Source organism: Brassica napus, chromosome A2 (assembly GCF_020379485.1).
Source record: "Brassica napus cultivar Da-Ae chromosome A2, Da-Ae, whole genome shotgun sequence".
NCBI lineage: Eukaryota > Viridiplantae > Streptophyta > Magnoliopsida > Brassicales > Brassicaceae > Brassica > Brassica napus.
Window position 1 is genome coordinate 14,014,012 of NC_063435.1, and position 27,995 is coordinate 14,042,006.

The 27,995-nt window shown below is 36.3% G+C and overlaps 5 protein-coding genes and 1 long non-coding RNA gene across 6 annotated transcripts; 2 read left to right on the plus strand and 4 right to left on the minus strand.

Moving 5' to 3' along the window:
• Positions 1-187: 187 nt before the first annotated feature.
• On the minus strand, positions 188-1,539 carry LOC106396767 (ribonuclease 3-like protein 1). Its single transcript, XM_048755849.1, has 4 exons — positions 1,326-1,539; positions 1,010-1,202; positions 745-859; positions 188-655 (listed from the first exon to the last, which is right to left on the minus strand). The coding sequence occupies exons 1-4, from the start codon at positions 1,431-1,433 to the stop codon at positions 463-465; spliced, it is 609 nt and encodes a 202-aa protein (XP_048611806.1). The 5' UTR covers positions 1,434-1,539; the 3' UTR covers positions 188-462.
• Positions 1,540-1,658: 119 nt separating this feature from the next.
• Positions 1,659-4,101, minus strand: LOC106396781 (probable receptor-like protein kinase At1g80640). Its single transcript, XM_048755842.1, has 9 exons — positions 3,652-4,101; positions 3,298-3,471; positions 2,957-3,201; positions 2,737-2,869; positions 2,588-2,651; positions 2,401-2,497; positions 2,242-2,320; positions 2,039-2,157; positions 1,659-1,965 (listed from the first exon to the last, which is right to left on the minus strand). Exons 1-9 carry the CDS (start codon positions 3,818-3,820, stop codon positions 1,750-1,752), a joined length of 1,296 nt encoding a protein of 431 aa, XP_048611799.1. The 5' UTR covers positions 3,821-4,101; the 3' UTR covers positions 1,659-1,749.
• A 608-nt stretch (positions 4,102-4,709) lies between these two features.
• On the minus strand, positions 4,710-6,574 carry LOC106396791 (probable 37S ribosomal protein S28, mitochondrial). The gene is made up of 5 exons (XM_013837279.3): positions 5,716-6,574; positions 5,528-5,610; positions 5,344-5,455; positions 5,145-5,197; positions 4,710-5,043 (listed from the first exon to the last, which is right to left on the minus strand). Exons 1-5 carry the CDS (start codon positions 6,497-6,499, stop codon positions 4,900-4,902), a joined length of 1,176 nt encoding a protein of 391 aa, XP_013692733.2. The 5' UTR covers positions 6,500-6,574; the 3' UTR covers positions 4,710-4,899.
• Positions 6,575-10,211: 3,637 nt separating this feature from the next.
• Positions 10,212-11,262, minus strand: LOC125586060. The gene is made up of 2 exons (XR_007322749.1): positions 10,742-11,262; positions 10,212-10,522 (listed from the first exon to the last, which is right to left on the minus strand). It is a non-coding gene; the product is annotated as an uncharacterized LOC125586060 (long non-coding RNA).
• A 420-nt stretch (positions 11,263-11,682) lies between these two features.
• Positions 11,683-19,613, plus strand: LOC106396800. Its single transcript, XM_013837292.3, has 5 exons — positions 11,683-12,112; positions 18,622-18,678; positions 18,847-18,909; positions 19,006-19,074; positions 19,157-19,613. The coding sequence occupies exons 1-5, from the start codon at positions 11,813-11,815 to the stop codon at positions 19,253-19,255; spliced, it is 588 nt and encodes a 195-aa protein (XP_013692746.2). The 5' UTR covers positions 11,683-11,812; the 3' UTR covers positions 19,256-19,613.
• A 451-nt stretch (positions 19,614-20,064) lies between these two features.
• On the plus strand, positions 20,065-22,441 carry LOC106411585 (acetylornithine aminotransferase, chloroplastic/mitochondrial-like). The gene is made up of 3 exons (XM_048755860.1): positions 20,065-20,528; positions 20,703-21,137; positions 21,751-22,441. Exons 1-3 carry the CDS (start codon positions 20,142-20,144, stop codon positions 22,273-22,275), a joined length of 1,347 nt encoding a protein of 448 aa, XP_048611817.1. The 5' UTR covers positions 20,065-20,141; the 3' UTR covers positions 22,276-22,441.
• Positions 22,442-27,995: the final 5,554 nt, after the last annotated feature.

Consider the following 27,995-nt stretch of genomic DNA (forward strand, 5'->3'; position numbering starts at 1 on the left):
TTGTAATTTTTCAGGTTAAGAGAGCGTCGTCATCCATTGAATCAGTAGTGAAGCAGAAGGGGGTTGACATAGAGGCTATCCAGCAACACTACACCCTGTGATTTTCAGAAACAGGTGGTTTTTTAGTTTCGTTTAGAACCAAACCCACAAGAGTAATAATAAACCACCGCCTTCATCATTAGAAAAATACTGCAAAAAGAACCAAAAAATGTTTATTTGACTAGCAGTGGCTGTTGGCTGCTTTATTTGTTTTGAGATATTTTTGTTTTATTGCCTTTACAAAACTAATAAGATTTCACATTACAAGTTTTATAAAATAGCATAAGGATTGAGATATGAGGACCAAAACAAATTCTGATACAGATCAACAACCAAAACAAATTAACAGATAGCAATATACTTTAGGCATCCCTCCCTTGTTAGAAATGTATAATGACTAGTCTACTAAACTCTCAGGTTACTTCATCTGAGTAGATGATGATGAGTTACTGATGCAGCTTTTGTCTGCTTTGGCTTTACATGGTCAAGATACCAGAGCGCTCCTTCAGCTGCATGCTCAGCAGCAGCTTTCTTCTTGTGTTTGGGATCACCAAAACATTCCAAAACAGTTGTTCCTGAAGAATCTCTAATCTCAACCACAACTTTATATGTAAACCTTGACCCAAAAACATAAATAAACCAAGTTCATGCAAATTAAAAGGTTGTGAGTAGAAGCAAGGTGCAGGTAAGTTATGTGTGACTTACAATCTCATATGACAAGGTCCATCAACATTACAGCAATCATAAACAGGAGGTTTCCATCTCTTGGAAATACACATTTCGTGTAACAATGATTTTGCTGAACCTTTCTTAGATTCATCTGGACCACAAGCGTTTACACAAAGAAACAAATCTCAGCATGAGAAAAAAAAACAAAACCTAAAAGTTAAAACCAGTCACTTTAATGTGATGAACCTAAAAGATAAAACAAGAAGATGACTAAGGGAGGTGAATGAAGAAAAGGTAACACCTTTAGATATTGATTTGGCATCTTCTACAGGTTTGAGAACAGGGTGATTCTCTTGTGTGGTGCTAACGCTTCTTGTGCTATTAGGATCGATCTGAATGTTAGAGAAGGAAGACTTGACATTGTCTTCTTCAAGCCTCATCTCTTGGTATCTCTGCTTTGGCACAGTACCTGGCACCATCATTGTTCTTGGCTTCTGACAAAACAATTGAAAACGTCTTTGGTATTAAAAAAAGAATAGCCAAATCAACGAGGAACGTTACAGAACAATCGAATTTGGAAGTAAAATTGAATGAAGAAAGTATATATTTATATTTACCAGAGAGGAGTGTGTTGGGGGGATAGAAGAAGGATCCAAAGGAGGAATGTCTTTGAGACTGATGATGATAGATCTTCTTCTTGATGTGGTTTTCTGATCCTCCTCCATCTTCTCTCTCTCATAACTCAATTCGTCAAGTTTCTCGCTTAGGGAATCGAACAAACGGATAAGGTTAATTAATTACAACTCTTTCTCTTTCTCTCAGAGTTTTGTCTTCTTATGTTTGGTCCCCAAAGTCAAAAGCTTTTGTCTATTTTTTTTTGTGTTTGGTCAGAAAGTCAAAAACCTAATTAATTGTACTTACCAAACTACTTGATACGATTACCAAAAAAAAAACAGATAAAAAGTGGAATTTTGCACAAGAACACCAACAACATTCAATTCAAAATGAAAAGATTACAATAAAGGAAATGAAAATGTGTTTTTATAAAATTCTCAATGATCCGCCGAGGTCTAGTGGTAGAAGAGGGATGAGTGAGTGCAACACATCGGTTATAAGTGGTCTGTAACTTGGCTCTGGCTGCACACACAACACTGCCACCGCTGCTACCTGATAAAGATGCTTCAAATCCATGGTTCCTTTGATTGCAGGATCCAATATGTTTGGCAGATTAGCTCTGTCACTCAGCTTTGGTACAGCCTGTTCAACAAATAGATATCTTAAAAAAGCCAAAGAGGATTTAAAGCACATTATCTTGAAAGTTTGTACGTACCCAAGTGACAACGGATTCTGGTTCAGTTGATGGTTTCTCCACTACTGATCTCTTCCCCAGGAGAAGTTCTAGGAGAATCACCCCAAATGAGTATACATCATTCTTGTCTGTTACTTTCCCTTTAAAAAGATGAAAACACACAAAGAGACAATTTTGAGCAACAGATAAAGAAAAATGTGAGAGACTAGTTGTTTAGTTATTACCATCAAGAAGATACTCAGAAGGTCTGTTCAGATTTTTGTTCTGAGTCATCAACACAGTTGCATACCCAAAATCTGATATCTGAAGAGAGAAGCAAACATATATCATTACAAGAAGAATGTTACATTATTATTATACATATCAAGCTTTTATCTTTTTACCTTTGCGTTGAAATCAGAGTCTAGAAGGATGTTAGACGATTTCAAATCTCTGTGAACTACAGGAGGATGGCAATGCTCATGAAGATACTCTAACCCTCTTTATTAAAGAAAAAAGAGAAAAAACTTTGTAAGCATACAAATGTGCTTGGAGATTAAATGAAACTGCTAATGGATGAATGGACTTTACCTTGCTATATCGACCGCGATTTTCATTCTAAGCTGCCAAGTTAAACCTGAACCTTGACTAGGCCCTTCAAATATATCCAAAAAAAAAAAGTAAGAAAAAATGTTAAAAGATTGAACAAAGAGTTCATAAACTAGGATCATCTCCCTTACCATGCAGCCGACTCTCCAAAGATCCATTCTGCATCATCTCATACACAATACATCTCGTTTGCCTATAGACGCTAAACCCCAAAAGGGAGATTACGTTCTGATGCTTGATCTTCGCCAACCAGTCTACCTCATTCTGCATTATAGTTCAACAAAGAAACCAAAAGAGTTATGATTCATTAAATGAGATGGTTAAATACTGTGGAAGGAAGCCGATCAAAACCTCAAACTGTTTTTCAATGTCTGTCTCTCCACCAACATCAAGCTTCTTCACAGTGACAGAAGACTTCCCATCAAGACAAGCGCTGTAAAGACATCCACGACCACCTCGGCTCAACACATTACCATCGCTAAACTTGTTTGTACCAGACTCCAGCAGCTGGTATTCATAGACAGGGATAGTTCCTTTCTTCACAGAATCAACCTTGTGTACAACAGGTTTCGTGGATCCACTACTCTTCACAGAATCTTCAGATAATAAACAAAGAACCAAAAAAAGTAAGCACAACAACACCAAGAAGATTACATTTGTAAAGGATAAAAAGAGTTAAGCTTTAACATTACCGGACTTCCCCTTGATCCCGTTGAAGCTGTTGTTGTTCATACTTCGGTACCTCCATAGCAAGAGGTAGAGAATCATCATGACTGTGATACAGAGGAGTGTTGAGGAGGCTATAAGAGCAATTAGAATCTTCTTGTTCAGGTCCTGGCGAATCACCACTTTGACAATGGGAGGCCCTGAGAGAAAGTGTATAATTGAAAAAGGTCAACTTTTTGTTTTATCAGTGGAAAGTTTCCATTTTTGTTATACCAGAAATAGTATCAATTTCATGTAAAGTCGATTCCTTTTGGTCTCCTCTAGCACTCAACCAGTAAGACCCAATCACTCAAAATCAGTAGCTTGATTTTGAATTTTACCTGGGGATTGAGCTCCTCCGGTTCGAGGAGAAGCCTGAGAGATAAGGATTTCTTGGGGAGCAGCAGTAACGAAAACAACGGAGAAGAAGGAGAAGCCCAGAAGAACCCAAATAGGCAACATCAAATGACGAAGGAGACACATTCTTTTTAGTTGGTGTTTCACAAACATGCAGAGAGAGAGAGAAAGAATGAAACTATTATGAAGCTTCTTCCTTTTGAGTTCTTTTAATGGAGATGGGAAGAAATCTTTGAGATAATCTTTGTCTGAAGATGGAGACAAGAGAGGAGGACAGGACACAGTTGGGGTTGGGAAACGGAGAGAGAAAGACAGTGTATTGGTTTGGTTTTCATGTGGCAGTTATCAAAAGGTGTAAAAAGTTGAAACCAAACCCAAAAAAAGAGAGTGCTGCCTTGATGAGAGAGAGAGAGAGACTGGACGTGGGGTGATAAGACGTGGAATTGTGGACTGATAGAGAAGATTAATATCATGCTCCATTCTCTCAATTAATTTGTATTTTACTGTAGATTACAAACAAAAATTAACATCCCAAGATAAGATAAATGCTCTGCTTATATAGAGATAGAAAAAAAAGGAATATAGTAATCTCTATAGGTTTGTTTGCATTGAGGCACATTACTCCAAATGATTCGATTGGGTCACTGTGCATAATTCAATTCATGCGGATTTAGGGACAAGTCATGGTTGAAGGAACTGAATCCAAAGAATATATTTTTTCCTTTTTTAAAAAAATATTGGAAGAAAGGTCCAAAAGTCTTGAACATTATTCATGTGAACTTTCTATGTCTGTCCTCTTCAACTTTAATTGCCCACACAAGTGGTCACATACACTTACACACAGCTGTACAGTTGACAATCAGCTCAAATTAAAACTTTTTTCCAAAACTGAACTGATTGGGCCTTATAAGAATAATGAGCCTGAGAAGATAGTAAGCCTTAACAGGCCCAACGGATCTTAAAGAGAAGCCTTTCAAGATGCTAGCAAGACCAAGAAAATGAAGTAAAACTCATATTCATGTCTGAGATAAGATACATTGGATTGGACTATAATTTAACTTTATTATCAAACTTCTCACACAACTTTAGTCTATTTGCCTATATAGCCTGCAGTAATAAACTCTAGCACAACTCTTCTCCCCCAAAATGATGGAACAGAAAGACCAACATTATCTCTTTTGCCAAAATGAAAAAAAACAAAAAGAGAGTTACAGAGATCAAGATTCATTTGTTTAAAACTTGTAATCAGGGTTGTCACGAAGACCGAGTTTTGAGAGTGAAAGGCAGTAAGAGTCCCAGTCTGTTCGTCTCATATACTTGAGCAGTTTCTTCCGTCTATGCACCATTGCTATAAGTCCCTTTCTCGAATGCTTGTCCTAGATTAGGTTTCATAGGATACACAATTATGTTACATAATCGAAAACCGCCTCTACTGGCTTCAGGAAGATAAAAAAAAAAAAAGAGGAATAAAAGCTACCTTTTTATGTAGAACAGAGGATAAATGCTTGATCTTAGTAGTCAGTTGTGCCACTACAAAGGAAAGACCATAGAAATCACTAACCAATTATGTAACAAATAAAATTCTCTGTCATTAACCAGTCAGATTAGCCTTGTATTGATAGCTAAAGACAAACATTGATCAGGACAGAAGCTCCCTTTGTGGGATTCAAATATACCTTGAACACGTGCAGAACCACAATCGGATTCAGACATCTTGAACTCTTCCCTGACCTTTGCAAGCTCGATTTTCATCTTCTCCGCAGATGACATGTTATCCGGGTGGAAATACTGCGTTTGATTTTACACATAATCAATGCCTAAAATCTTAAAGATTCAAGAAACTAAAAAAAAAAGACTTACAGTTTGAACTAGCTCCTCTTTGGGAGGCTCCAGCAAATACTTTGGAGTATCACTAAACACGCTGAAAAGATCCACGTTCTGAACTGCAAACAGCAGATCAACCTTCCAATTAAACCACAAAAATATCAACAGAACACCAAGAATATCTAAACACTGCAGGAGGCAGGGGAAGTCAGGAACACACGTACATGCTAGTGATTTTCTGGCTTCTGCTTCTTTCTTTTCTTGAATACCAAACCTGAGATCATCGAAGGGAAGCCCCTTCCTCGTCCCCTGAGCTGCTTCCTCTTCCACCTCTCTCAGCTTAACAAGCCTCTGGTTCAGCTCCTGCAACGAGAACCAACCTTCTTCTTTCTTCCCCTCTGGTCTATACCGTCTCAGCATCTCCCCCAGCTCTTCAGTGTTGTATCTCTTGATAAACTCCGACTTCATCTCCTCCGTCTCATCTCCCTTCCTCTTCCTCTCTTCAAGCTCCTCCCCAAACACTGAAACAGGCAAACCGACGTTGTTATCATTACGTTTCGCCTTCATGATCCCCTGAATGCTCGATAGATTAGACCACCTCGTCTCTTGTGGTGGCCTCATCTGCCTTAAGTTTTGCTTTAGGTTCTCAAAAGACGAGCTTTCGGGTTTGGGTTTAGACAGCACGGTTTGCTTGTAAAGATCCTGCAAACCCCTCGCCGGAGGAGATGCTGCTCTTCGCCGGAACTCGTTGAGATTGCGCCTGATGTCCTGAAAGTCTCCGCCGGAAAAGGTTTGAGCTTTGGCATCGAATCTAGCTTGAGATTGTTGTTTCAGGCTGCTCTTGATGCCACTGAAGTAGGAGGAGATTTTGAGATCCGACGGTGGTTGTTGAGGAGGCTGTTCGCCGGATTCGTTCCCGTCTTGAGGAGATGAGGTGGAGAAGAGATGAAACAGAGAGGGGTTAGATTGTAGCCTTTGTTTGCGTCTGGCGAGGTGAAGCGCCGCCATTGGAGCTGATGATCTCGGCGGCTCCAGGTGCTTTAGGGTTTTTTTTGGTGATGAATGATGATGGAGAGAGGGAGGTGTTCAAGTGGAAATGAAAGTGATGGAGTCAGACCGGTTATCTGTAAACCGGAAATTAGAAAATGCGATTTTGAAAACCGGATTAGTGGGGGAACGGTTTTTTAACTTTCGGTAAAAGTGAGAAGACAACAATCATCATTACTTTTACTACTGACTTCAGGAAACTAAAATCCTACGTTTGTGAGGTCAGAGACTCGGAAGGTTCTTATTCGCTAGCATCTTCTTTTCAAAATGCAACATTTGTTTTTGGTTCAACTAAAGTATGATTAAAATGATTTCAATAAAATGAGGTCGGAGATGAATTTAAAACCTACGCTTATGAATTATGAACTATTGTAGATGATAGTATACAGGCCCAAAATGTGATTTAAGATGCTACTCTTTTGAATGCTAGCTCCCTGACGATAAGGTACATTTTCGAGAGAGAGAGAGAGAGAGGGAGAGACGTATGTGGTCGACTCATATGAAGATCAACGCTTAGCAAAGGATGTGTATTTACTGAACGAATTCATTGATGTCATGACACTTGTTGTTTACACTTTGGTGTTAACACACAGAGGGAGTACTACTAGTATACCTTGCAACCAAAACGTGTCTAAAACTCATTCAAATGGTTTTTCCTTGCATCTTGTTCCAACTTAATACTATCCAGTTTTAAATTTAGTATATCAAAAGATTCAAAACACCTTCCAAAAATCGAAGGTAAAAAGCGCTCTCGAGAATTTTTTTAAAGTTCTATTTGACGACTTTTATATTGGTTTAGCTGTTGGTTTATAGGTTCGCTTATTTATATAGGGGCGCATAGATTATGACGGTCATCCATCTCCATACTTCAAGGCCATTCCATAAGTAAGTAGTCGACGTGACCAAGAAATTGAATAGTCATAAATACGTTGGAAAAATAGAAATTTCAAAATAATACTACTCGGTCATATTCGTCCTCGATAATACATTGAAATAAGTTTATGGATAGAGTTTATGAATAAAGAATTCTGGACAGAGTTTATGGATAGATCAAAGCAACTGTCGAAGATATGCTCCCGACCGGATCTATCAATCAAGTGTTCTAAGTCCAAAAAATTTTGTTCGTGCGACCCACAAAAAAAACATTGAAGATTCAAAAAACGATTCTCTAGGTGCCCCGACAGATTTAGACGCAAGAGATTCTTTCGGAAGAAACGAGGCTTAAGGAAATCAACAAAATGCTTTCTATGTCGAAATGAATGACATTTTGCAAAAAACTGTCCGAACAAGTCAGCTAAAAAGAAGCAGTACTTAATCAATTCAATATCTGAAATAGCACCAGATATTGATCTCGAAGGCCACGATTTAGAATCAGTTCTATCTTATGATAGTAACGACAACGATGCCATTTGTGGTTACTCAGATTATGACAACTCTTCTGATTCATCTGCCGAAGAAGAAAATGATTGCTGCTTCAAAATTACAAAAATGCCGCGACATGACGACATACAAACTCCTCATCTACCAGTGATGATTTTAGACCCATCTGGTCAAGAAGACCCGGTTCGCGCCATTGCATTCATAGATACCAGAGCCCACACAACGATCATTAATCCCAAGATTCTTTCTCCGTCGATGTGGCTACCTCACCAGCAAGAATTTCGAGTCGCTAACTCAGGTTCATTGACAGTAAAGCTCAAGTCAAAACCTATCAGAATCGAACTTTTCTCCGGTTGTCATATTACTACGGAAGTCCTTGGCTCTACGGCACCTGGGAAAGATCTAATACTGGGATGAGATTCATATTATGTCTTCAAGAAAAAATTTGATATCTCTATCGAACCGCACGGTTTAAAATGGAGAAGTCTCTTCAAAGCATTCACGTCAATTCCACGACTTTTCGCAGTTGAAGGATTAATTTCTCAAGAATTTACTAAGATCAAGGAGAAGTTGACGGAGATTTCTTGTGCAGACTCTCATACAGAATTCCTACAGAAGTGCAATAACCCGCTGTGGTTAAATTCGGAGTTCTTTGTTTCTTTGCCATTCAAAGAAAACATACAAACAACTCCGACTAAAGCGAGTCATGCGGGAATGCCACCAACCCTACTACAACAAGCGAATGAAGAATGCGACCAGCTAGTACAACAAGGAGTAGTCTCTGCAACCAACTCGCCATGGGCATGCAAAGCCTTTTACGTTAACAATCGTGCAGAACAAGCAAGAGGGAAGCTAAGACTAGTCATCGACTACAAACCACTGAATCAGTATCTACAAGATATCAAATTTCCGCTACCAAACAAAATGGCGCTTCTTCAACATCTTCAAGGGGCAACTATTTTCTCAAAATTTGATCTTAAGTCAGGATTCTGGAAACTTGGCGTTCATCCTGAAGAAAGATACAAAACTACGTTCTGTCTTCCTAATTGTCATCTGCAGTGGAACGTCTTACCTTTTGGACTCAAGACCGCACCATCATTATTCCAACAAGCGATGCTTCGTATATTCAAGCCTCTACTTCATACGGCCTTAATTTATATTGATGACATATTGCTGTTCTCGTCTACCGAAACCGAGCACATTCAGCTTCTTCAGCAATTTCAAAGCATTGTCATTCAATATAGAATCATGCTTTCGGCCCGAAAAATGGTCATAACCCAGCCCAATATCGACTTCCTTGGAATGCAAATTACAGATGGCAACTTTACGCCTCAGGCCCATCTGGCTACAAGGCTCTTAGATTTTCCCGACGAAAATCTCACAAAACGACAAGTCCAACAATTCCTCGGTGTCATCAATTATGTTAGCGACTTTATCCCGTAACTTTCGCAGCTGACAAGACCCCTACAGAAAATGCTTACGAAGAATCCACCACAATGGACAAACCGACAAACTGAAGCTGTCAGAAGCCTAAAAATAGAGGTGCAGAAGCTACCGCCTTTAAAGATTTCCTCCACTGGAACACGCATTTTACAGACTGACGCGAGTGACAAATAATGTCAAAGCATGGCAATTATTTTTCGAGTGCATTACTTTTTAGGATACTTTTTTTTATCTTTTTGGACACTTTAGAACACAATTCGCTGGAGGCACACTTTCAAAGAATCCAAGAGAGATGTTGGACATTAATACCCTTTTGTCCAAGGAAAGTACAAAAAAAATATATTTGTTTTATTCAGTTTAGTTAGTAGACAGAATATTTAGTTTCTTTTTTTAATTAAGACTTACCTTCCGATATTAATATTTTATTTGTTTTTATTTGTTCTTTTCTCAGTTTTTTTGTTGTTTTATTTTACAGCAAAATTCTTATTTTTTTGTTTTTTGTCAAAGTTTAAAATATTTAAAGAAAATATAATCATCACAGTAAATTGTAATTTGTTTTTCTCTATATTTTAACATCCATATTCATATATATATTTTATATATATTAACAATTATATAAAAAATGTATGGACATAAAAACTATGGACGAAAAATTATGGACAAGTAAGAACAAATACATGAAAAAAAAGATGTGGACATGGATAGATACAAAAATATAAAAAATCTTTTAAGAAGTTTCATGGATGTGTTTTCGTTGATAACATTCTTATATTTTCAATCATCTATAAAAAAGTGGATATGGACACTTAGATAATAGAGTTATAAACTATATGTGGACATGGACATCAAAGCTGGACACAAACACTAAAACGTTAACATCCATACTTTTCCCAAGTTTGGTCTATAATAATTACATATGTTGACATAGATATGAAATACAAGACCAAGTGAAAGTAGATAAACCACGTTTTGGAGTCTGGATAGGAGGTGTCGAGCTGCATCATCCATAGACTCTTAATGGGTGGGAACAAGATTGATGTTTAGGACGTTGTTGTTGTGGACTACGTCATAGACTTTTGATGTGGTCATGTAGTTAAAATATCTTGCTGCATTATCATGAATTCTTGTTGTGGTCATGTCAAGTTTGGCCCAAAAATCCATCTAGTCATATAATCAAATTATCGATTCAGAGCACTAGTTGTGGAAAACCAAAAAAAAGATAAATAAAAAATTGTTTTAATTAAAGTCAAAGACTTTTACTTCTCAGATCTCTAATACAAAGAAGAAGTGTTCAACATTTAAATCCCAGAAAGATTCTGATAAAGAAAGGAAGTGAAATTGGAATCTGTAAATGTCAAAATTGAGCTCTTTGAAGCTAACCTTCACACCACGAGAGCTTGTCGTCTTCTTTTCCACAATAGAGGCATGACCTGTTCGTCGCCGCGTCATCTCCGCACCGGAGCTCAGATCTGCTGGCCGTCATGTCATCCTCTCCACAACAGAGCTTGGACATGCTCGCCGTCACATTGCCCTCTCCACACTGGAGCTCTCAGATCTTCTCATTATCTCTCCCATCCACAAAATCTCAGAGATTCGATCCAATTGGAAAATTACAACATAAACAAAAAAAAACAAAAAAAGTTAGGGATTTCAAAAACTCTTTAAAGTAAAAAAGAGTTAAAGAATTCAAAATATAAACTTCTGTTGTCGATCTGCGATGAAGAAGGTTGACTATTGAGGTTCTCTTTCTTCTTCGACTTCGATTTCGCCATGGTTTCTCGAAGCTGAACGAGGTTCGGGGATAGATGATGAAAAGGGATCATTGCAATTAGATTTTGAGAAACTATGAAAGTGATTTCAATTTTTTGTCTCAAAATATGAAAGATAATGGATGAATTGTATTTTACTATGTTTCTTTAATTGAGATGTGTGTTCAATTGGACAGATTATTGTTTTATTTAAAAAAAATTTAGTTACGAAAGAAAAAATGTTAAGAAGAAACAATATTGGAGGTATAAGAGACAATCACGAGAGAGAAAGTGTACCTCCAGCAACATGTGTTTGATTGTGTAAATTGAAAGTGGAAATGTATCTTAAAGCTTAAAAATTTCTTATTTTTCCCAACTCATGCAGTGTCATGTTACCATAACTTATCTCATCAGTGGATCCGCGCGACGTTACCCTACTTCTCCTACAATTCCAGCACACGATAGAATAAAAAACATTGCCACAAATGGTCTATGCCACGTATGTATTTAAGTGGGTCCCACAGTTATCGAGGATAAATAAATAAAACAAAACTAGTTCTCTTCAATCTAACTCCTCAATATATATAACAAAATCCACACATTAAAGTTTGCCTCACAGATATCTTCCTCTCTACTTTTTCGCCACCATCTCTCCCTCTCCTTACCTCTCTCTCTCTCTCTAAAGCTGTGTAAGATTCAGACTATGTTTGGAAAAAACTGGACTCAAGTGGCTATGTCTGACGACTCGTTGGTGGCCGACGCGCTGCTCCTGCTCCGCCACTCGGAACCAACACCACCGCCGAAGAAAGCCGAAGCATCTCCCATCAAGTTGAAATGGAGCGTGCGTCAACGGAGATCGAAGAAAGGAGACCAAACGCGAGCCAGCCCCACAACTCCTCTTTCCTTGAGCGGGGCCACGTCTCTTAGCGGTGGTTCGACCACCGTAGAAGGCCTTGGAGAGTCCAGCGCCACCGTCAAACCCTCTGAGACCTTTAGATCTAAGGTTTGTCTCGACCATTTCACTCGTTTTATTTTTGGTTTACCCGATTTGAAAACTACGTGTAGCACGTAGACTCTTAGGTAGGTACTGTTTCGTGCGTCTGTGACGTATACATATCCCTCGCGATGCGGCGTTTCAAACAGTCATAGGTCTTTTAACGAGTTTCCTTGTTGTTTGGGCTTATCTGTTTCCAATTATACCCTTGACCTTACCCAGACGGCCACACGACGAGACTTGGGATCTATCCACGATCGGCCTAGTCTCTTAATGATGATCATCATCATATAGGTACACCGACTTCTAGTTGACCAAAATACCCCCACCGTGGACTCAATATTAGGCAACTTGATGTGTTTCTTTCTTTTTTTTTCCCAAGAAAAACTTTCTCGATATGTAGATTTGGTTGTCTTCTTGGAAACACTTCTTGATTTGAGTTTTAAAACTCGGTGCTCTCTTGCTCTTTTTTTTTTGCTCCTTTTGCAAAACAAAGAGTCACGTTTCCCACTTTTGGTGCATCCCAGTCACCTCTCTTTCTGCTTTTACGGAAAGACCAAAAAGTCCTCACTTCAAGGGAGGTGCCTTCTGGTCAAATCACACATTCATTAACAATTAAATTGAAAAAAAGCACCCCTTGTCAGCAGATGAGCTCTTTTTACACGGTAAAGTGTTGTCCCGGTCAATGCGAGAGATTATCGTTTGGTTTAGGAGGCGTTTTCGTAGAATTGAATCTACGTTTAGAAGAGTATGAGTGGATTAGGTACGTGTGTGGTAGGGTTTAGTGGGGACTGGGGAGGGCGGTTATTAGATGTGGCGCGTTGTCAGTGGTCAAAGTCAGTTGTTGCAAGTGATTGGGTTCTCGTCCGTCATATATTATATTGCTGACAGGCAGTTGAGTTAACCAGTTTATGTAAAACAAAACATTAGTTAGCTAAGATTGTTTTCTGATCTTTGAAGTTGACTTTGATCGGTGGGTATAATTTTCTTTTGAGAGCCAATGTAGAGAGTCTTCAACTAAAGAAGAAGAGGAAATTAATAAAGAAATATTTTTAAAATGATTAATAAGGACAAGTGGTGCTGTGGAGAATACGTGACACTAGTTTGGTTTTGAGGAGGAAAAAGCATGACGTGTGAATGTGACGACCAAACACACGCGTTTAAGTCCAAGAACTCACGCTCCACTCACGTGATTCTATGTTTTCTCTTTTTCTTTTGAGGGGCATATGTTGTTGACCAAGAAGATTCTGAATTTACACGGTTAGAAGTTTTCAAAGTTGTTATTTGTTAATGCTAACTCGAGGTGATTCTTTTCTTTCCACCTTATCGTGCCTCTAAAGTCATCTCTTGAATGGTAGGTATTAGTGTTTAGAGATGAACAGAAGAGAAAGATCTCCTTACGTCATTCATGGAGGTTTAGAACACAAGATGACAAAAGGAGAGAGAGAGTAAAAGGAATACTTTTCTGTTATTGAGTAAAGTGTGAGCAACACACGATATATACATGTTGACGGCTTATCCGGAACAAACCGGTTATTGAATCAATCTAACTGTACCACTAAACCGTATACAATGTACCTATAATAAACCAATATTCCCCCTCAAGATGGAGCATATATGTTAATGAACTCCATCTTGCTCATAAGATGTCGGAAGGAAGAAGGATACAAAGGTTTAGTAAGGATATCAGCTAGTTGATTTGCTGTTCTGACATGTAGAGTTCTCACCAGACCTTTCTTAACCCATTCTCGAACAATATGACAATCACGTTCCACATGTTTAGTCCTTTCGTGGAATACAGCATTGTTGGCTATATGTATGGCAGCGGTGTTGTCACAATATAGCGGTGCAGCTTCCCGACTCTCTATCCAAAGATCCTCCATCATATTTCGAAACCAGATCATCTCCTTAACTGCTTCAGACATTGCACGATACTCAGACTCAGCTGAAGAACTAGAAACGGTGTCTTGTTTATTTGACTTCCAAGCAATGAGAGAAGGTCCAACAAAGACGCATAGACCAGACACACTCTGACGAGTATCCGGACATGAGCCCCAGTCAGCATCAGCAAAGGCTGAGAGCTTCATGTCGGAATTAGCAGAGTAGAAAAGTCCCAAACCAACCGTCCCTTTGAGGTAATGCAAGACTTTATATGCTGCTTGGAGATGTGGCGCTCGAGGAGAGGAAGTGAACTGACAGAGTTTATGTACTGCGAAGGTAATGTCTGGCCGAGTAAAAGTCAGGTAAAGAAGCTTCCCAATCAACCGACGATACATCTCTGCGTTAGGTAGAAGATCACCATCTTCAGTAGATAACTTGACGCTGGGATCCATAGGAATGGAGGAAGGCTTACATCCAAGAAGACCAGTGTCAGTTAACAAGTCAAGTATGTACTTGCGTTGACATACAGAGATGCCTGCTGATGATCGAGCAATCTCAAGACCAAGAAAGTAACGTAGAGTGCCTAGATCACGCAGTTTGAAGGACGCATGAAGAGCTGCTTTGAGTAACTCCGTTGCCTTATCACAACTACTTGCAATGATGATGTCGTCGACATAAACCAATACAGCCATGTAAGCTTTGCCAGAATGCTTGAGGAAGAGGGTGTGATCACCGGAAGAAACTTTGAAGCCCATCTGTAATAATGTCTCAGAGAATTTTAAGAACCACTGACGTGAGGCTTGTTTGAGTCCATAGAGAGACTTCTTTAGTTTGCAAACAGCATTAGGAGGGAAAGATTCCCCCTGTCTCGGTGAGTATCCCGGAGGAAGAGACATGTAGATTTCTTCATCCAAGTCTCCGTTTAAGAAAGCGTTTGAAACGTCAAGTTGAGAGAGAGACCAATTCTTTGCAGCAGCAACAGCAAGAAGCAACTTGACAGTGGATAGCTTGGCAACAGGGGAGAAGGTTTCGACATAGTCAATACCTTCTTGTTGGGTATATCCCTTTGCAACAAGCCTCGCTTTGTAACGCTCAAGAGTGCCATCTGCATTCAGTTTAACCTTGAAGACCCATTTGCAACCCACAGCTCGCTTTCCTTCAGGCAAAGAGCACACCAACCAAGTGTTATTTTCTTCCAAAGCAGTGATCTCAATTCCCATAGCATCGCACCATTCTTTTAGTTTGCACGCTTGATCAAAGTTACGTGGCTCAGGAATGCTATTGACAGCATTGATGAAGATCAGATAAGGATCAGATAGACCGTCATATGAGAGGAAGTTTGAGATAGGGTGCTCGGTGCATGAGTTGATGGAGTTGCAGTCATAGTCTTGAAGGTGACGCGGAGGTTTAGAGACTCTGCGTGTAGAAGGCTGAGGATCTGTACCAGTAGTAGGAGCTGGGACAGTATCAGGGGTATCTGAATCAGTATGCAACTGAGGAAAGAACTCAGCTTGACCCGCAGTAGGAGTGGAGTGAAGGAAAGGAAAGAGATTCTCATGGAAGACCACATTTCGGGATATAAAAACTGCATGGCTTTGAATGTCAAGGAGCTTGTAGCCTTTATAACCTGATGGATATCCAAGGAAGACGCAAGCTCGTGCTCTATCCTGAAACTTGTGGCGACCCTTCGGAGACGTACTAGCATAGCAAAGACATCCAAACGTCTTTAAATTAGAGTAATCTGGAAGCTTGGAAGTGAGCATCTCAAAGGGGGTCTTGTTGCCAATAACTTGAGAGGGTGTTCTGTTTATTAAGAACACCGCGGTGAGAATGCAATCTCCCCAGTGGCTAAGAGGGACACCAGATTGAAAGAGTAGCGCTCTTGCCACGTTGAGCAGATGTTGATGCTTGCGTTCTACGACAGAGTTTTGCTCAGGAGTTTCAGGACATGAGTGATAAGGTATGATCCCCTTTTCCTTGTAAAGAGCGTCAAAGCGTAGCTCAGGAGCATTATCTGCTCGAACAGACTTAATGTGAGCATCATACTGTGTCTCCACCATTCGAATGAATTCCGGGAAGATAGTGAGGACATCACTTTTCAGTTTAAGAAGGTAAACCCAAGTGACGCGTGTGTGATCGTCAACTATGGTGAGGAAGTATTTATATCCTTCTTGGGTAGGTTCAGAAAAGGGCCCCCACACATCAATGTGGAGAAGCTCAAATGGCATAGAACACAGCTTAGGATGTAAATGGTAGGACAATTTCTTTTGTTTTGCACGATGACAAACGTCACAATGCATTAATCCTTTATTCTTTGTCTTTGAAAATCCAAGTACATCAGAAAGAAGCTCTATACGCTCAAAAGAACTGTGTCCAAAACGTTGGTGCCAAACAGAAGCATCAACAACAGTATTAGCAAATGAAGAAGAAGAAGCAGGTGCCGCAGAGCTTCTGTCAGCGACATCCAGGACGTACAGCTTCGCAATCCTCTTACCTCTTCCAATCGTCGATCCCCTGATAGGATCCTGTATAGTGAAAGAACCAGAATCAAAGATCACTTGAGCGCCAATATCAGAAGTTAATGAACTGACACTCAGAAGATTAAGTCTGAATTCGGGGATGAAGAGAACATTCTGTAGAGTCAAAGTGTCATTGATATTGATCCGACCGATTCCACTAACTTTGAGAGTGGAACCATTAAGAAGATTCACGAAATGCTCAACAGAAGTATCAAGAGTATCAAAGGCATCACGTTCATGAGATACATGGTGTGTTGCACCAGAGTCTACTATCCAAGTGTGCTTATCAGTGGCACATTGAGTGACACTGAGAATTCCAATAAAACTGAACGTGGAAGAGGAGAAAGATATACCCGACTGGTCAGTGGACTGAGATGCAGAAGCATGAGAAGCACCACGATCAGGTTGGAGCTGAAGTTGTGAACTGAAGTAGGCAATAAAGTTCTGAATTTGATCTTTGTTCAGCTTCCCAACGAGATTGTCAAGACCAGAAACAACAGAAGAAGTGTCCTGGACAGCAACGTTGGCTGTAACAGCAGGAGGCTTCGGTTGTGAAGGTTTATCATTGTTCCATTTCCCTTTCTTCCAGCCAACTGGGTATCCATGTAGCTTGTAACAACGGTCAACTACATGGCCAGTGTTTCCACAGTGAGAACAAACAGCTCCAGGCTTCCTTTGGAAAGCATTCAAGGCGCTCTGAGTAGAAACGTTTGAGTCACCAGCATTTCCACCAGGTGAGACCGAGTTAGAGGATGCAGGCAGCACAGAGGACTGAGAGACACCATGACTAACTTGAAAGGCAGTTGGTGCAATGACAGAGTTAAACTGACGCTGGCTATCATCTTGATCTAAGATGTTGCAAATCTCAGCAAGATCAGGGAGAGGCTTTCTCATGAGAATCTGACTACGGATGATAGAATACTTCTCATTAAGACCAGCCAAGAATTTTATGATTCTGCCTCGTTCAATCTTGGCTTTGGCTGCACGTTGGCTTAAACAACTTGTTGTCTTGCAACAGAGACAGGTTTCAGGAGATTCCGTGCCATCCAAGTTATCCCAAAGGGTTTTGAGAGTGGTGTAATACCCAGAGAGATCAAGGGAACCCTGACGAAGGTCCTGTATCTGTTGAATCAACTGAAAAGTCCGTGGTAGATTTGTCTTATGGAAGCGATTATGAAGATCAACCCAGATCTCAGTGGCGTCATCAAACGACAAAATACTACCATAGATTTGAGAGGAAACCGAGTTTAGGAGCCAAGATTTTACCATACTGTTGCAACGAGACCAGATTCGAAAGAGAGGGGTAGCGGAATCAGGACGAGGGAGAGACCCATCAACAAACGCGATCTTGTTCTTTGCGTCGAGGGCAATCTTCATCGCAGAGCACCATTGGGTGTAGTTGGAACCGTCCAAAGTAATGGAGATAATCAACAACCCGGGATGATCGGCATGGTGAAGAAACAGCGGCGAGTGAACGCTATCTGGGTTCATCGCGGCAGCAAACGGATCCGGAACAAGCGAAGCACCCACAGTTCCAGCGGAGGGAGAAGGGCTGTTAAGCTGTGGATTCGAGCTACCAGCACGCGTGAAACGACCAGTTCGGCGAGAACGGCGGAGATTAACCACCATCGCAGCAACGCAGCAAAACGACAAAAGAAACGAGATCGAAGAAACAGAGCAAAACGAAGCTCAAAAAGATCAGGAAGAAACGATGTTGAGCTTGAGCTCAACGCTCTGATACCATATTAGTGTTTAGAGATGAACAGAAGAGAAAGATCTCCTTACGTCATTCATGGAGGTTTAGAACACAAGATGACAAAAGGAGAGAGAGAGTAAAAGGAATACTTTTCTGTTATTGAGTAAAGTGTGAGCAACACACGATATATACATGTTGACGGCTTATCCGGAACAAACCGGTTATTGAATCAATCTAACTGTACCACTAAACCGTATACAATGTACCTATAATAAACCAATAGTAGGTGTGTGATTTCTTTATAAAGAAAACAAAACTAATTTGTTTTTATGGTATAAGTTTGGTGTGAGCTGGCTTTTTATCTGGTGGGGTCGTAAGTCATAAGCCATAATCTGATCTGAGTTTTGGCTTTTGGTGTACAGGTTTTTCAAACGAGTGCAATAACAACAACTCTGTTCAAAAGATCAAGGAAGAAAAAGGTAAAAAAGTAAAAAACAGAAATGACTGTTTCTTCATTTACTGGGACTATATTACAAGGCTCATCCATGGCGTATATGAATATGTTTAGACATATACTCTGAAGTTCTGCCAAGGAATATCATTACATATCTGTCGATTTTCTCTAATAAATGCGTCCTTGTGGACAGACTCTGGCGGAGCTAAAAGATGAGGAAGTCATGCTCTTGAAGGAAAGCAGAGGCCTGAAAAATGTACAAGCCTTCTTTTGACTTTCTTATGCATGTCTCTATATTAAGTCGGTGTGCTAATCTTAGTATTGGTTATTGTTTTTTTCTCTCTTGAATCAGGAATTAGCAAGTATGCGCGAGTTGGTCGAGCAACAAAGAGCAAGAAACAATGCTCTAAAGAAGATGAAGGTGAGCCTATTTTTCCCTTTCTCTCTAGACATTTACAAATTATCATGTAACTGAACAAGTAGATCATATTCATATGTTGCAGGCTGAGTCACAATCTGCCTTGTCCTGCAAACGCGAACAAGGCTCCTCCTTCTTGCTCCCTGACCTAAACATGCCACTAGATACCGACACGAGCCCATGAGCATATTATTCTTTAGTTTTTCCCATCACACTCAAACCACTATACCTCCTACCCACAAATATGTTTTTTAACTGTAACTATATGAGTATGAACAATGTAGATTACTGTTAACCCTTTTGGCCATTTCCCGTGGCCGCTGTAGAATATTGGCCTCAAGGTGAGGTCATTCGAGTTTATGTTTCTCGATATATCCTCTTCTCTAGGCAGTAGTATGATTTTTTGCTCTGTCATTTTCCCATTTTCACAGGATGAGATGTAATCACCATCATAGATACACTTCTATCTTTCTTACTGTCTTTAGTAATATGTATTGCAAGATCACATGGTCCTTTCTATCAATATAACACGTTCCAAAACTCTTTATACTGTAACTGGATTACCTATTTTGGAATGAAATTGTGTGGAATGATCAGTTCCATTAATTTCATAAAGAAATTTACCATCTAACATGAATGGAATGGAATGATATTATATCAAGTCCAAAAAAAACGAAACAAAATACAAAACAAAACATTTCATATCAATTCTATCTTTCTATTACATTCCATTTCATTCATTTTATTCTATTCCTATTAATTCCATTTTTTTTTTAAAGTGTACCAGTTACAAGTTACAGCTATAACTTTGTAATTTGATTAATGAATTGTTTATGTCATATGATGTCTCTCTCTAGTCTCTACTGTCTTTAAAATCTCCTCTTGCTAATTTTGGTTCACATTGTCAATCCAACACAATCAGTCCTAAACTGTAATTATGAAGAAGTATAGGGTTATTATCAGTTGATTTTAAATCTAAAAGCCTAAAACCCTACACTTAAGTTTAGTTTCAGCTTCACTGTCTTTTTTTAACGACTCTGTTCCTTCTCCGACCAAAAGCGAAAAAAGAAATGGCGTCTCTAGGCGAAATCACCCTCCCGCGAGCGCCGTGGTTGCAGAAGAGCCTCCTACGCCGTCCGATCAGAACCCCAATCAGATTCAACGGCCGGATCGCGAGTGTATTGACTAACGCGGGTTCGGTGAAAGCGAGCGTGAGCCAGAAGGTGATTGAAGAGGAGGCGAAAGTTCTGGTGGGTACCTACGCGCGTGCTCCAGTGGTTCTCTCGAGTGGGAAAGGTTGTAAATTGATGGACGCAGAAGGGAAAGAGTATCTTGATTGTGCATCTGGAATCGCTGTGAATGCTCTGGGCCATGGAGATCCTGATTGGCTTCAAGCTGTCACTGACCAAGCTGCTCTTCTTGCCCACGTCAGCAATGTCTATTACACCATTCCTCAGGTATTAATTTGGTATCTTTTAGTAACATTAGTCCTAAGGTTGGAACTTGGAACTTGTGTCTAGGCCATATATGTGCATTCTTAATCATTGTGTATGCTATCGTGCTCATATTGTATACTTCAACTTCATACACCACGATACTAGAGTTTTGAAATGTTACCAACTTCTCTGCAGATTGAACTAGCGAAACGCCTTGTGGCAAGTTCGTTTGCAGACCGTGTATTCTTCTGTAACTCTGGAACAGAAGCCAACGAAGCAGCCATCAAGTTTTCTAGAAAGTTCCAGAGATTCACCCATCCTGAAGACAAAGAAGTCGCCACAAGCTTCATCGCCTTTACGAATAGTTTCCATGGTAGAACCTTAGGAGCTCTTGCATTAACAAGCAAAGAACAGTACAGAACTCCTTTCGAACCTATCATGCCAGGCGTTACATTCTTGGAATACGGTAACACTCAAGCAGCCACTGATCTTATCCGCTTGGGTAAAATAGCTGCTGTGTTTGTGGAGCCTATTCAAGGAGAAGGTGGGGTTTACTCTGCTACAAAAGAGTTTCTCCAGTCTCTTCGCTCAGCTTGTGATGCTGCAGGATCTCTTCTCGTCTTCGATGAGGTACATATCATAGTGTAATAGCTTGAAAGTTCCTGTCTAGTGCTGCGCATTTGGATTTTTGGTTCGGATCCGTTCATGTTATTTGGGTTGGGGTGTTTAGGACCTGCACATTTTTTTGGATCGGATCAGGTAATGTTAGGTTCCACTCGGGTTTCTAGTATAAAACCCGAAGTGAACCGAATTAGAAAAAGTTCGGGTTTGATTCTGGTTTAAAGCTAAAAACCAAAAAATCCCGGCAAAAACGAAAACCCAAAAAATATACAGGTAATTTGGGTAATTCCGGGGGTGTTGGGGGGGGGGGGGGTGTGGTGGGGGTGGATATTTTTATTTATAAATTATAAAATATAAAAAATAATTATTATTTTTATTATTTATAAATGATATTATATATATAATTAAATAATTAATATTTTTATTACATTTCAAATATTAGGTACCCATTTAGTTATTTGTTTGATTCCGGTTTGGTTTTGTTTTTTTTTTAGAGAAATAAAAACCGTTTGGGTTTTTGTAAATTTTGGTTCGGTTTCAGTTCGGTTTTTGGGTTTCAGAGAATATTCCCAGGACTATTCTTGACTTTGATCTTGTTCTTTTGGTCTCTCTACGTCTCCAGGTTCAGTGTGGTTTGGGTCGAACCGGTAACCTATGGGCATATGAAGCATTTGGTGTAACACCTGACATAATGACAGTTGCAAAGCCTTTAGCAGGTGGTTTACCAATTGGAGCGGTGCTTGTAACTGAAAAAGTTGCTGAGACCATCAAATATGGAGATCATGGAAGCACATTTGCAGGGAACCCTCTTGTGTGTAGTGCAGCCATCGCTGTTTTTGATAAAGTATCTAAACCCTCTTTCTTGGCCAGTGTCTCCAGCAAAGGTTTATACTTTAAGGATCTGTTGGTGAAGAAACTCGGAGGAAACTTGCACGTGAAGGAAGTTAGAGGAAAAGGGCTTATTATAGGAGTGGAGCTGGACGTGCCGGCAGGTCCGTTGGTCGATGCTTGTCGTGATTCTGGTCTTCTGATCTTGACGGCAGGGAAAGGGAATGTCGTCAGGATTGTTCCGCCGTTGATTATATCGGAGGAGGAAATCGAACGTGCGGTTGAGATTATTTTCCATAATTTAACTGCGCTTGACTGAATATTGAGGTTGAACATAATTGTTCATCGACTATGAACTGTGTTTTTAAAATTCTATACTTTACTTAAATAAGCTCAAGTGTAACAGTAAATTTGCCTGTTACAGTTCGTAACTGCTGTTTCTTGGTTCTGTTTTTTTTTGAAACATGTTTTTCCTGGTTCATTCATGATTAAGTGTGTATAATTCTTTTTTGATAGGGTATTAATAATTAACTAGGGATACGCGTGGATTATATACTATAATTTTTGTACAAATTTATTTTTAATATTGTTATTTGACTTGTTTTGTGTTCTTTTATATTTGAATTATTGTTTTTATTTCAGTCTGTGTGTATGTATTATAAATTTTACAGAAGGTTCCAACATTTAGAGAATGAATTGTTTCATTTAGAATGTTATAATTTTGTATGCCATGATATTGCTGTTACTCTAGTTTTGAATAGTTGTATATTCACTTAAAATTGAAATATCTAAAACGTAAGTAACAAAAAAAAAACTGAATATCAGTTTTACTTTTCACATAATGGAGAAAAAGAATGATCATATGTGACTTTTGAGTTTAAAACAACAATAAAGTATATAATAATTTTAGATGTTAACTTATTTTATGTATCATTTATGTTAATAAACTCAGCAAAATTTAATTTTTTATTTAAACTGAAAGGTTGTAAATTCTCGTTGTTTATTTAAACTTGTTCGATTTGTTGTCAAATGAATTTTGTAAAGATTTTTATTTTTAAAGATATATTTTATTTTATTTGGGAGTGGTTCTGTTTTAGGTGAAGTTGCTAAATAATAATTTTTGTTGGTAATGGTGTTTCTAATTTTTTTTTTTTTTGTAATTTTGTAGACAACTTGCAATCTATCTCTATCCAAAAATCACACAAAAAGTTTTGATTATTTGATATTAGAATGTAAAAAACTTGTATTTTTGGTAAAAGAAAGTTATAAAAAAATTTAATGGTTATTTCTTAGAAAACTGAATTACACTTTGTTTTTTATTTTTGTATTCTCTTTTTTTTTTTTGACAGCAAACATTTACAGACTCATGTAGACTCTGTAAACCAATGTGGCATCTTTTCATCCATGTGTATGACGAAAGACGACTAAATCCGCGCACTGCGTGCCAAGCGATCCGCCTTTGTGTTTTCCGTCCTAGGCACATGAACGATGCTTGAGTTGGTGAAGCTCCTTCTCAGAAGCATAATGTCTTCTAGGTAGCTTTCAAATGCTGGACATTCCTCTGGTTCCGAAACTATCTTCACCACTTGGGAACAATCCGTTGCAAATGTCACCCAAAATTGTCTTAAATTCTTCATACATTCCATTGTCCAAATTAATGCCTCTAACTCCGCATGAAGAGGAGAGAGACATGCCATTACATTCCTAGCCTCTAACAACCCATCGAACCCTGGTAGTGTACTATACCATCCTTGTCCTGAAAATCAATCCTTATCTTTCCAGAAACCATCCGTAAAACACCATCTTCCTGTATCTCATATTTATGTTTCTATAGCTTTTTAGCAATTCATATTCAAACTGGTGTTAATTAATAATTTGTACACTATTTTAATATATGAGAAATATAGTATTGTGATTTTGTTTGAATTGTTTTTGATCCAAAACACTTATATGTTCATCAAATATGAAAATAAAAATTATTTTATTTATATATATATATATATATATATATATATATATTTTTGGTTATTTATTATTTTTCATTTTATGCTATTTAATACTTTTACTTCTTTAATATATTTGAAATATTTTGGTATTTTTTTCTTTATAGATTGTTATATATTTTGTTTCTTTAGGTATTATGATAAGGTTTGTGTATTATATATAGAGAAATAAAATTTTATGTTCATCAAAGAAAATATGTGCAATAGAAAGTTTGTTTATTTTAGTTATGACTTTCCTAATATTCATAATATTTATGTCAAATATTTAGCATAAGTACAAAATTTATGTCTTGGGCGTATATTTTAAATGATCCATTAATTTATTACTTATCGATCATAATAAAACAAATTCAGTATAATTTATTGTATATTTTTTTGATAAATGCTTTTGTTCATTAAAATTCTTTATTTAACCCACTTACTCATATCAAATAAATAACGTATAATATTTTTTTAATGTATATGTGTTACTAAAAACACAATATAAGTGGCCATCTTGATATAGAACCATAGATGAAATTCTATTTTAGAGTTGATGAAACAAAATTTTTATTTGTTATTGCTTAAGCGTAAATATTGAATAGTTTGAATTATCTCTATAATATTATTTGAGAAGTCAGTTTCCTATGTGTGGCTCTCACATTAACTCTGACTATGGTTGATTACACTGATACCCTTAATGAATTAACTTACATTTAAAATACAATTATTTATTATTTTATTTAGTTTCCTTTTAAAAAAATTCTGAAAATATACGCATATAATAAAAAGGAAATTTTTATAAAGTTAAAAAAAATAATTGAAAAAACGAAAATATAAGTATATATAATATGATTTCATAAAAAAGGAAACTTCACAAAATAGAAATAATACATGTAAAAAATATTTTTAAATAACATAAAATATAATTTTGAACTAATAAAATACTTTCTTTATATATATATTTTTTCTTAGATGAAAATTATAAATTTCTATATAATGTGATTTCATTAAAAACATTTTACCCAGATAATATTGATATTAGAAACATAAATATTATTTCTTTTAAAACATAATTTAAACAATACAAAAAAATTCTAAGTAATAAAAATATTTTTATATCTATATATTTTCTTAGATGATTACATAAAATAATTAAGTTACATAAACTGATATATGCTTAATTGTCTAAAAATATTTTATAATTAGTAATATTGAATTGTTTTATATTTTATTTTTCATAAATTTAGTTGACTTTTATATCTTTCAATTACAGAAAAAATATTGATAAATTATATTTTACTTATATAATATTATTTTAAAATACAATTACAATTTTTACTGCATATTTTAAGAGATATTAGAAAAACTAAAATTAAAATTTTAAAATAAAAATAGTTGCAAAATAGTTTAATGAGGTAGATATATTATATTTTATCATTATTTAAGTTATTTTTTCTTAATATTAAATATTCTTTTAAATATTATGTTTTTATATTTGTGGAACTTAATAGAACCATAATCAAAATACCAAAGCAAATCTGAATTCTCATTTTTAAGGTTATTTAAAATAAATTTTAGTTTCCATTCAATAAATCAAAGGCATAAAGTTATTTAGAAATTTTAAAATATTTTAATTATTGTAAATATTGATATGTGTACATGAGCTTTCAAAAATGTATCAGCTACTTTCGCATGTAACTTCCTATTGATCATCGCTTTATTTTCTAATATTTTTTTACAAAAACATCAACATAAAATTTGATATATATTATGAAATACATACACATTTGACTTAATTATAATAAAAAAATAAATATACTTCATTTTGAATTTGAAGGAATATATGTAACTCAATATACTCACAACATGAATGATTCCACTAATCCAATTTATATCTAAAATTATAGATTTAATTACGATAAGAATATATAATTTTATAAGAAATAGTAATTTATTTTATAAATATAAATCATAGAACAACTCAAAACATATTTAAAATGAAAATAAAATATTAACTAACTATTACAATTTAGTTCTTTTGTAAAATTTATATATATGCATGAGACTTCAGAATATTATCGTTTCGTTATATTAATTTATGTAATTTGGAATTAAACACTTTAGTTTATTTTTTTATTTCATTCTAAGCACAATATATCTTAAGTTATACATAATCTTCATAAAATATATTTACATATCGAAGAAAACAACCACCTAAATGCAAACAAGAAATTAATCAAAATTTTAAAATATAGAATAAAAAATACTATAGTTGAATTCATATATGCAATCTAATTTACCGAAATGATAATTAAATCGACTGAAAAACAACAAAACTGATTAGATAAAACATATATAAAATCATATGTATAATTAAAGTAATATAATATTATTAATATAAATGATGCATATAAATTATAAATTAATTTGAAATTAAAAGTAAGTAACAATCAATTATTATAATATATTTAATTTAAAAATATTTATACCCGTGCATGAGCATGGAAAAATCACCTAGTTGAGTAGTATTTTACCATCTCAACGAAAAACAAAATGCACCGTTTACATCAACCGGATTTACCGATTTGGTTACTTCAGATTATTTTACATTCCTTAAGTCATTATATAAAGATAAGCAATTTATGTAGCTTCTTGTAGGAATAACTAAATTCTGCATACGAATACAAAACGGGAAAGTTCAAACTAATTGACAATCCACAAACTGTAAAATGCCATTGTCCATCTCTGACATTAGCATGATCAAAACATGCACAACAAATATTTGCTTATTCTCCCTTTGTCAAAAAAAAAAACTCTTATTCTTCAAGTGCAGCAGCATTTACCAGACGTTTTCTTATCTCTTCCAATTGTTCAAACGACAACAAAGTGAATGTTTATATAATTACATATCCAAGCTTTGGGTGAATGTTTACTTCTTGTCATGTTATGTTCCAGTATCTAACATTACACCAAAATTATATAAGCAAGAATTTATTTATATACTTACTCAATATAAACTTATGGAATCCTATTTGATTACTACAATATAAAATCACTAAAGTTAATCACCCTGGAGTTCAAAGATGTAGATAAGAACAGTATTGATTCCTTTTATTTGATCCTAGTAATCAGTCAACTCGAAAACCGACTCAGATAATTACATTTTCTATTATTATCTGACAAAAGGAATTTATAATGTATATTACATGGTAGTTTCCTACTATTTTCGAATTAATTATATGGAGTTTTTGACCCCTTAGATTTCAAACTTAAGCTTAGCATATGGGTAATGTGTACATATATTTATATCACATGTTTAATTTTCAGTTTGATTTCTTAGTTAGGCTTTTAAATACAAAACACTGAAGTTTTTCAAACCACTCCAATTTTGAATCTGAAAGAAAACATAATTCGAATTTGAACTCTTTATAGTTTTCAAATTTGATTTATGAAATTTGTTTCCAAAAAGAATCTAACACCAATGGATATTCTAATACAACCAATTCATATGGTCGTTATATAGACTTACTACTAGGTGTTTTGTCCGCAATGCAGGCTTAAATATTTTCATAATTTTTGAAAAGTTCTTTGTACACTATATTTTATACTAAAATAAATTTTAAAATAACTTAATATTATATTTTTAATTATATAATTAAAAATCTATTTGATTAATATTTAATTATGTAATTTATGTATTTAACTTTTTCAGATAACAATACAATATATATATATAGAAATTATCTTTTTGTTAATTTTATTTTTAGATTTTAGATAATTAAATATTCTATTTTTAATTATATAATTAATAATTTTATTTGATTAATATTTAGTTATATAATTCATGTTTTTAACTTTTTACTAAAAAACTTTTTCAGTTAAAAATACAATATATACAGAAATTATCTCTTTTTTTAATTATATTTTCAGATTTTTGGATAACTCTTACTATTATTAATTTTAACCAATTATCTAATCAAATAAATTAAATTTTCGTTTTTAATTTTTAGTTTAGTTATACATTTTATTCATTAAGGGTATAAACGTTATTAAC

Bases quoted from the DNA above. Each gene is read 5' to 3' on its own strand.
- LOC106411585 (XM_048755860.1), top strand. From the start codon at position 20,142: ATGGCGTCTCTAGGCGAAATCACCCTCCCGCGAGCGCCGTGGTTGCAG. The intron at 20,529-20,702 runs GTATTAATTTGG...ACTTCTCTGCAG, and splicing joins TCTATTACACCATTCCTCAG to ATTGAACTAGCGAAACGCCT. The intron at 21,138-21,750 runs GTACATATCATA...CTACGTCTCCAG, and splicing joins CTCTTCTCGTCTTCGATGAG to GTTCAGTGTGGTTTGGGTCG.
- LOC106396800 (XM_013837292.3), top strand. From the start codon at position 11,813: ATGTTTGGAAAAAACTGGACTCAAGTGGCTATGTCTGACGACTCGTTG. The intron at 18,679-18,846 runs GTAAAAAAGTAA...CCTTGTGGACAG, and splicing joins AAAGATCAAGGAAGAAAAAG to ACTCTGGCGGAGCTAAAAGA. The intron at 18,910-19,005 runs GTACAAGCCTTC...CTCTTGAATCAG, and splicing joins AAAGCAGAGGCCTGAAAAAT to GAATTAGCAAGTATGCGCGA.
- LOC106396781 (XM_048755842.1), bottom strand. From the start codon at position 3,820: ATGTTTGTGAAACACCAACTAAAAAGAATGTGTCTCCTTCGTCATTTG. The intron at 3,472-3,651 runs GTAAAATTCAAA...ACTTTCTCTCAG, and splicing joins CGGAGGAGCTCAATCCCCAG to GGCCTCCCATTGTCAAAGTG. The intron at 1,966-2,038 runs GTACGTACAAAC...TTTGTTGAACAG, and splicing joins CAGAATCCGTTGTCACTTGG to GCTGTACCAAAGCTGAGTGA.
- LOC106396791 (XM_013837279.3), bottom strand. From the start codon at position 6,499: ATGGCGGCGCTTCACCTCGCCAGACGCAAACAAAGGCTACAATCTAAC. The intron at 5,611-5,715 runs GTACGTGTGTTC...TGCTGTTTGCAG, and splicing joins AGCCAGAAAATCACTAGCAT to TTCAGAACGTGGATCTTTTC. The intron at 5,198-5,343 runs GTATATTTGAAT...TTTCCTTTGTAG, and splicing joins TGGTTCTGCACGTGTTCAAG to TGGCACAACTGACTACTAAG.
- LOC106396767 (XM_048755849.1), bottom strand. From the start codon at position 1,433: ATGGAGGAGGATCAGAAAACCACATCAAGAAGAAGATCTATCATCATC. The intron at 1,203-1,325 runs GTAAATATAAAT...TTGTTTTGTCAG, and splicing joins CCCCAACACACTCCTCTCTG to AAGCCAAGAACAATGATGGT. The intron at 656-744 runs GTAAGTCACACA...TTTTGGGTCAAG, and splicing joins GGACCTTGTCATATGAGATT to GTTTACATATAAAGTTGTGG.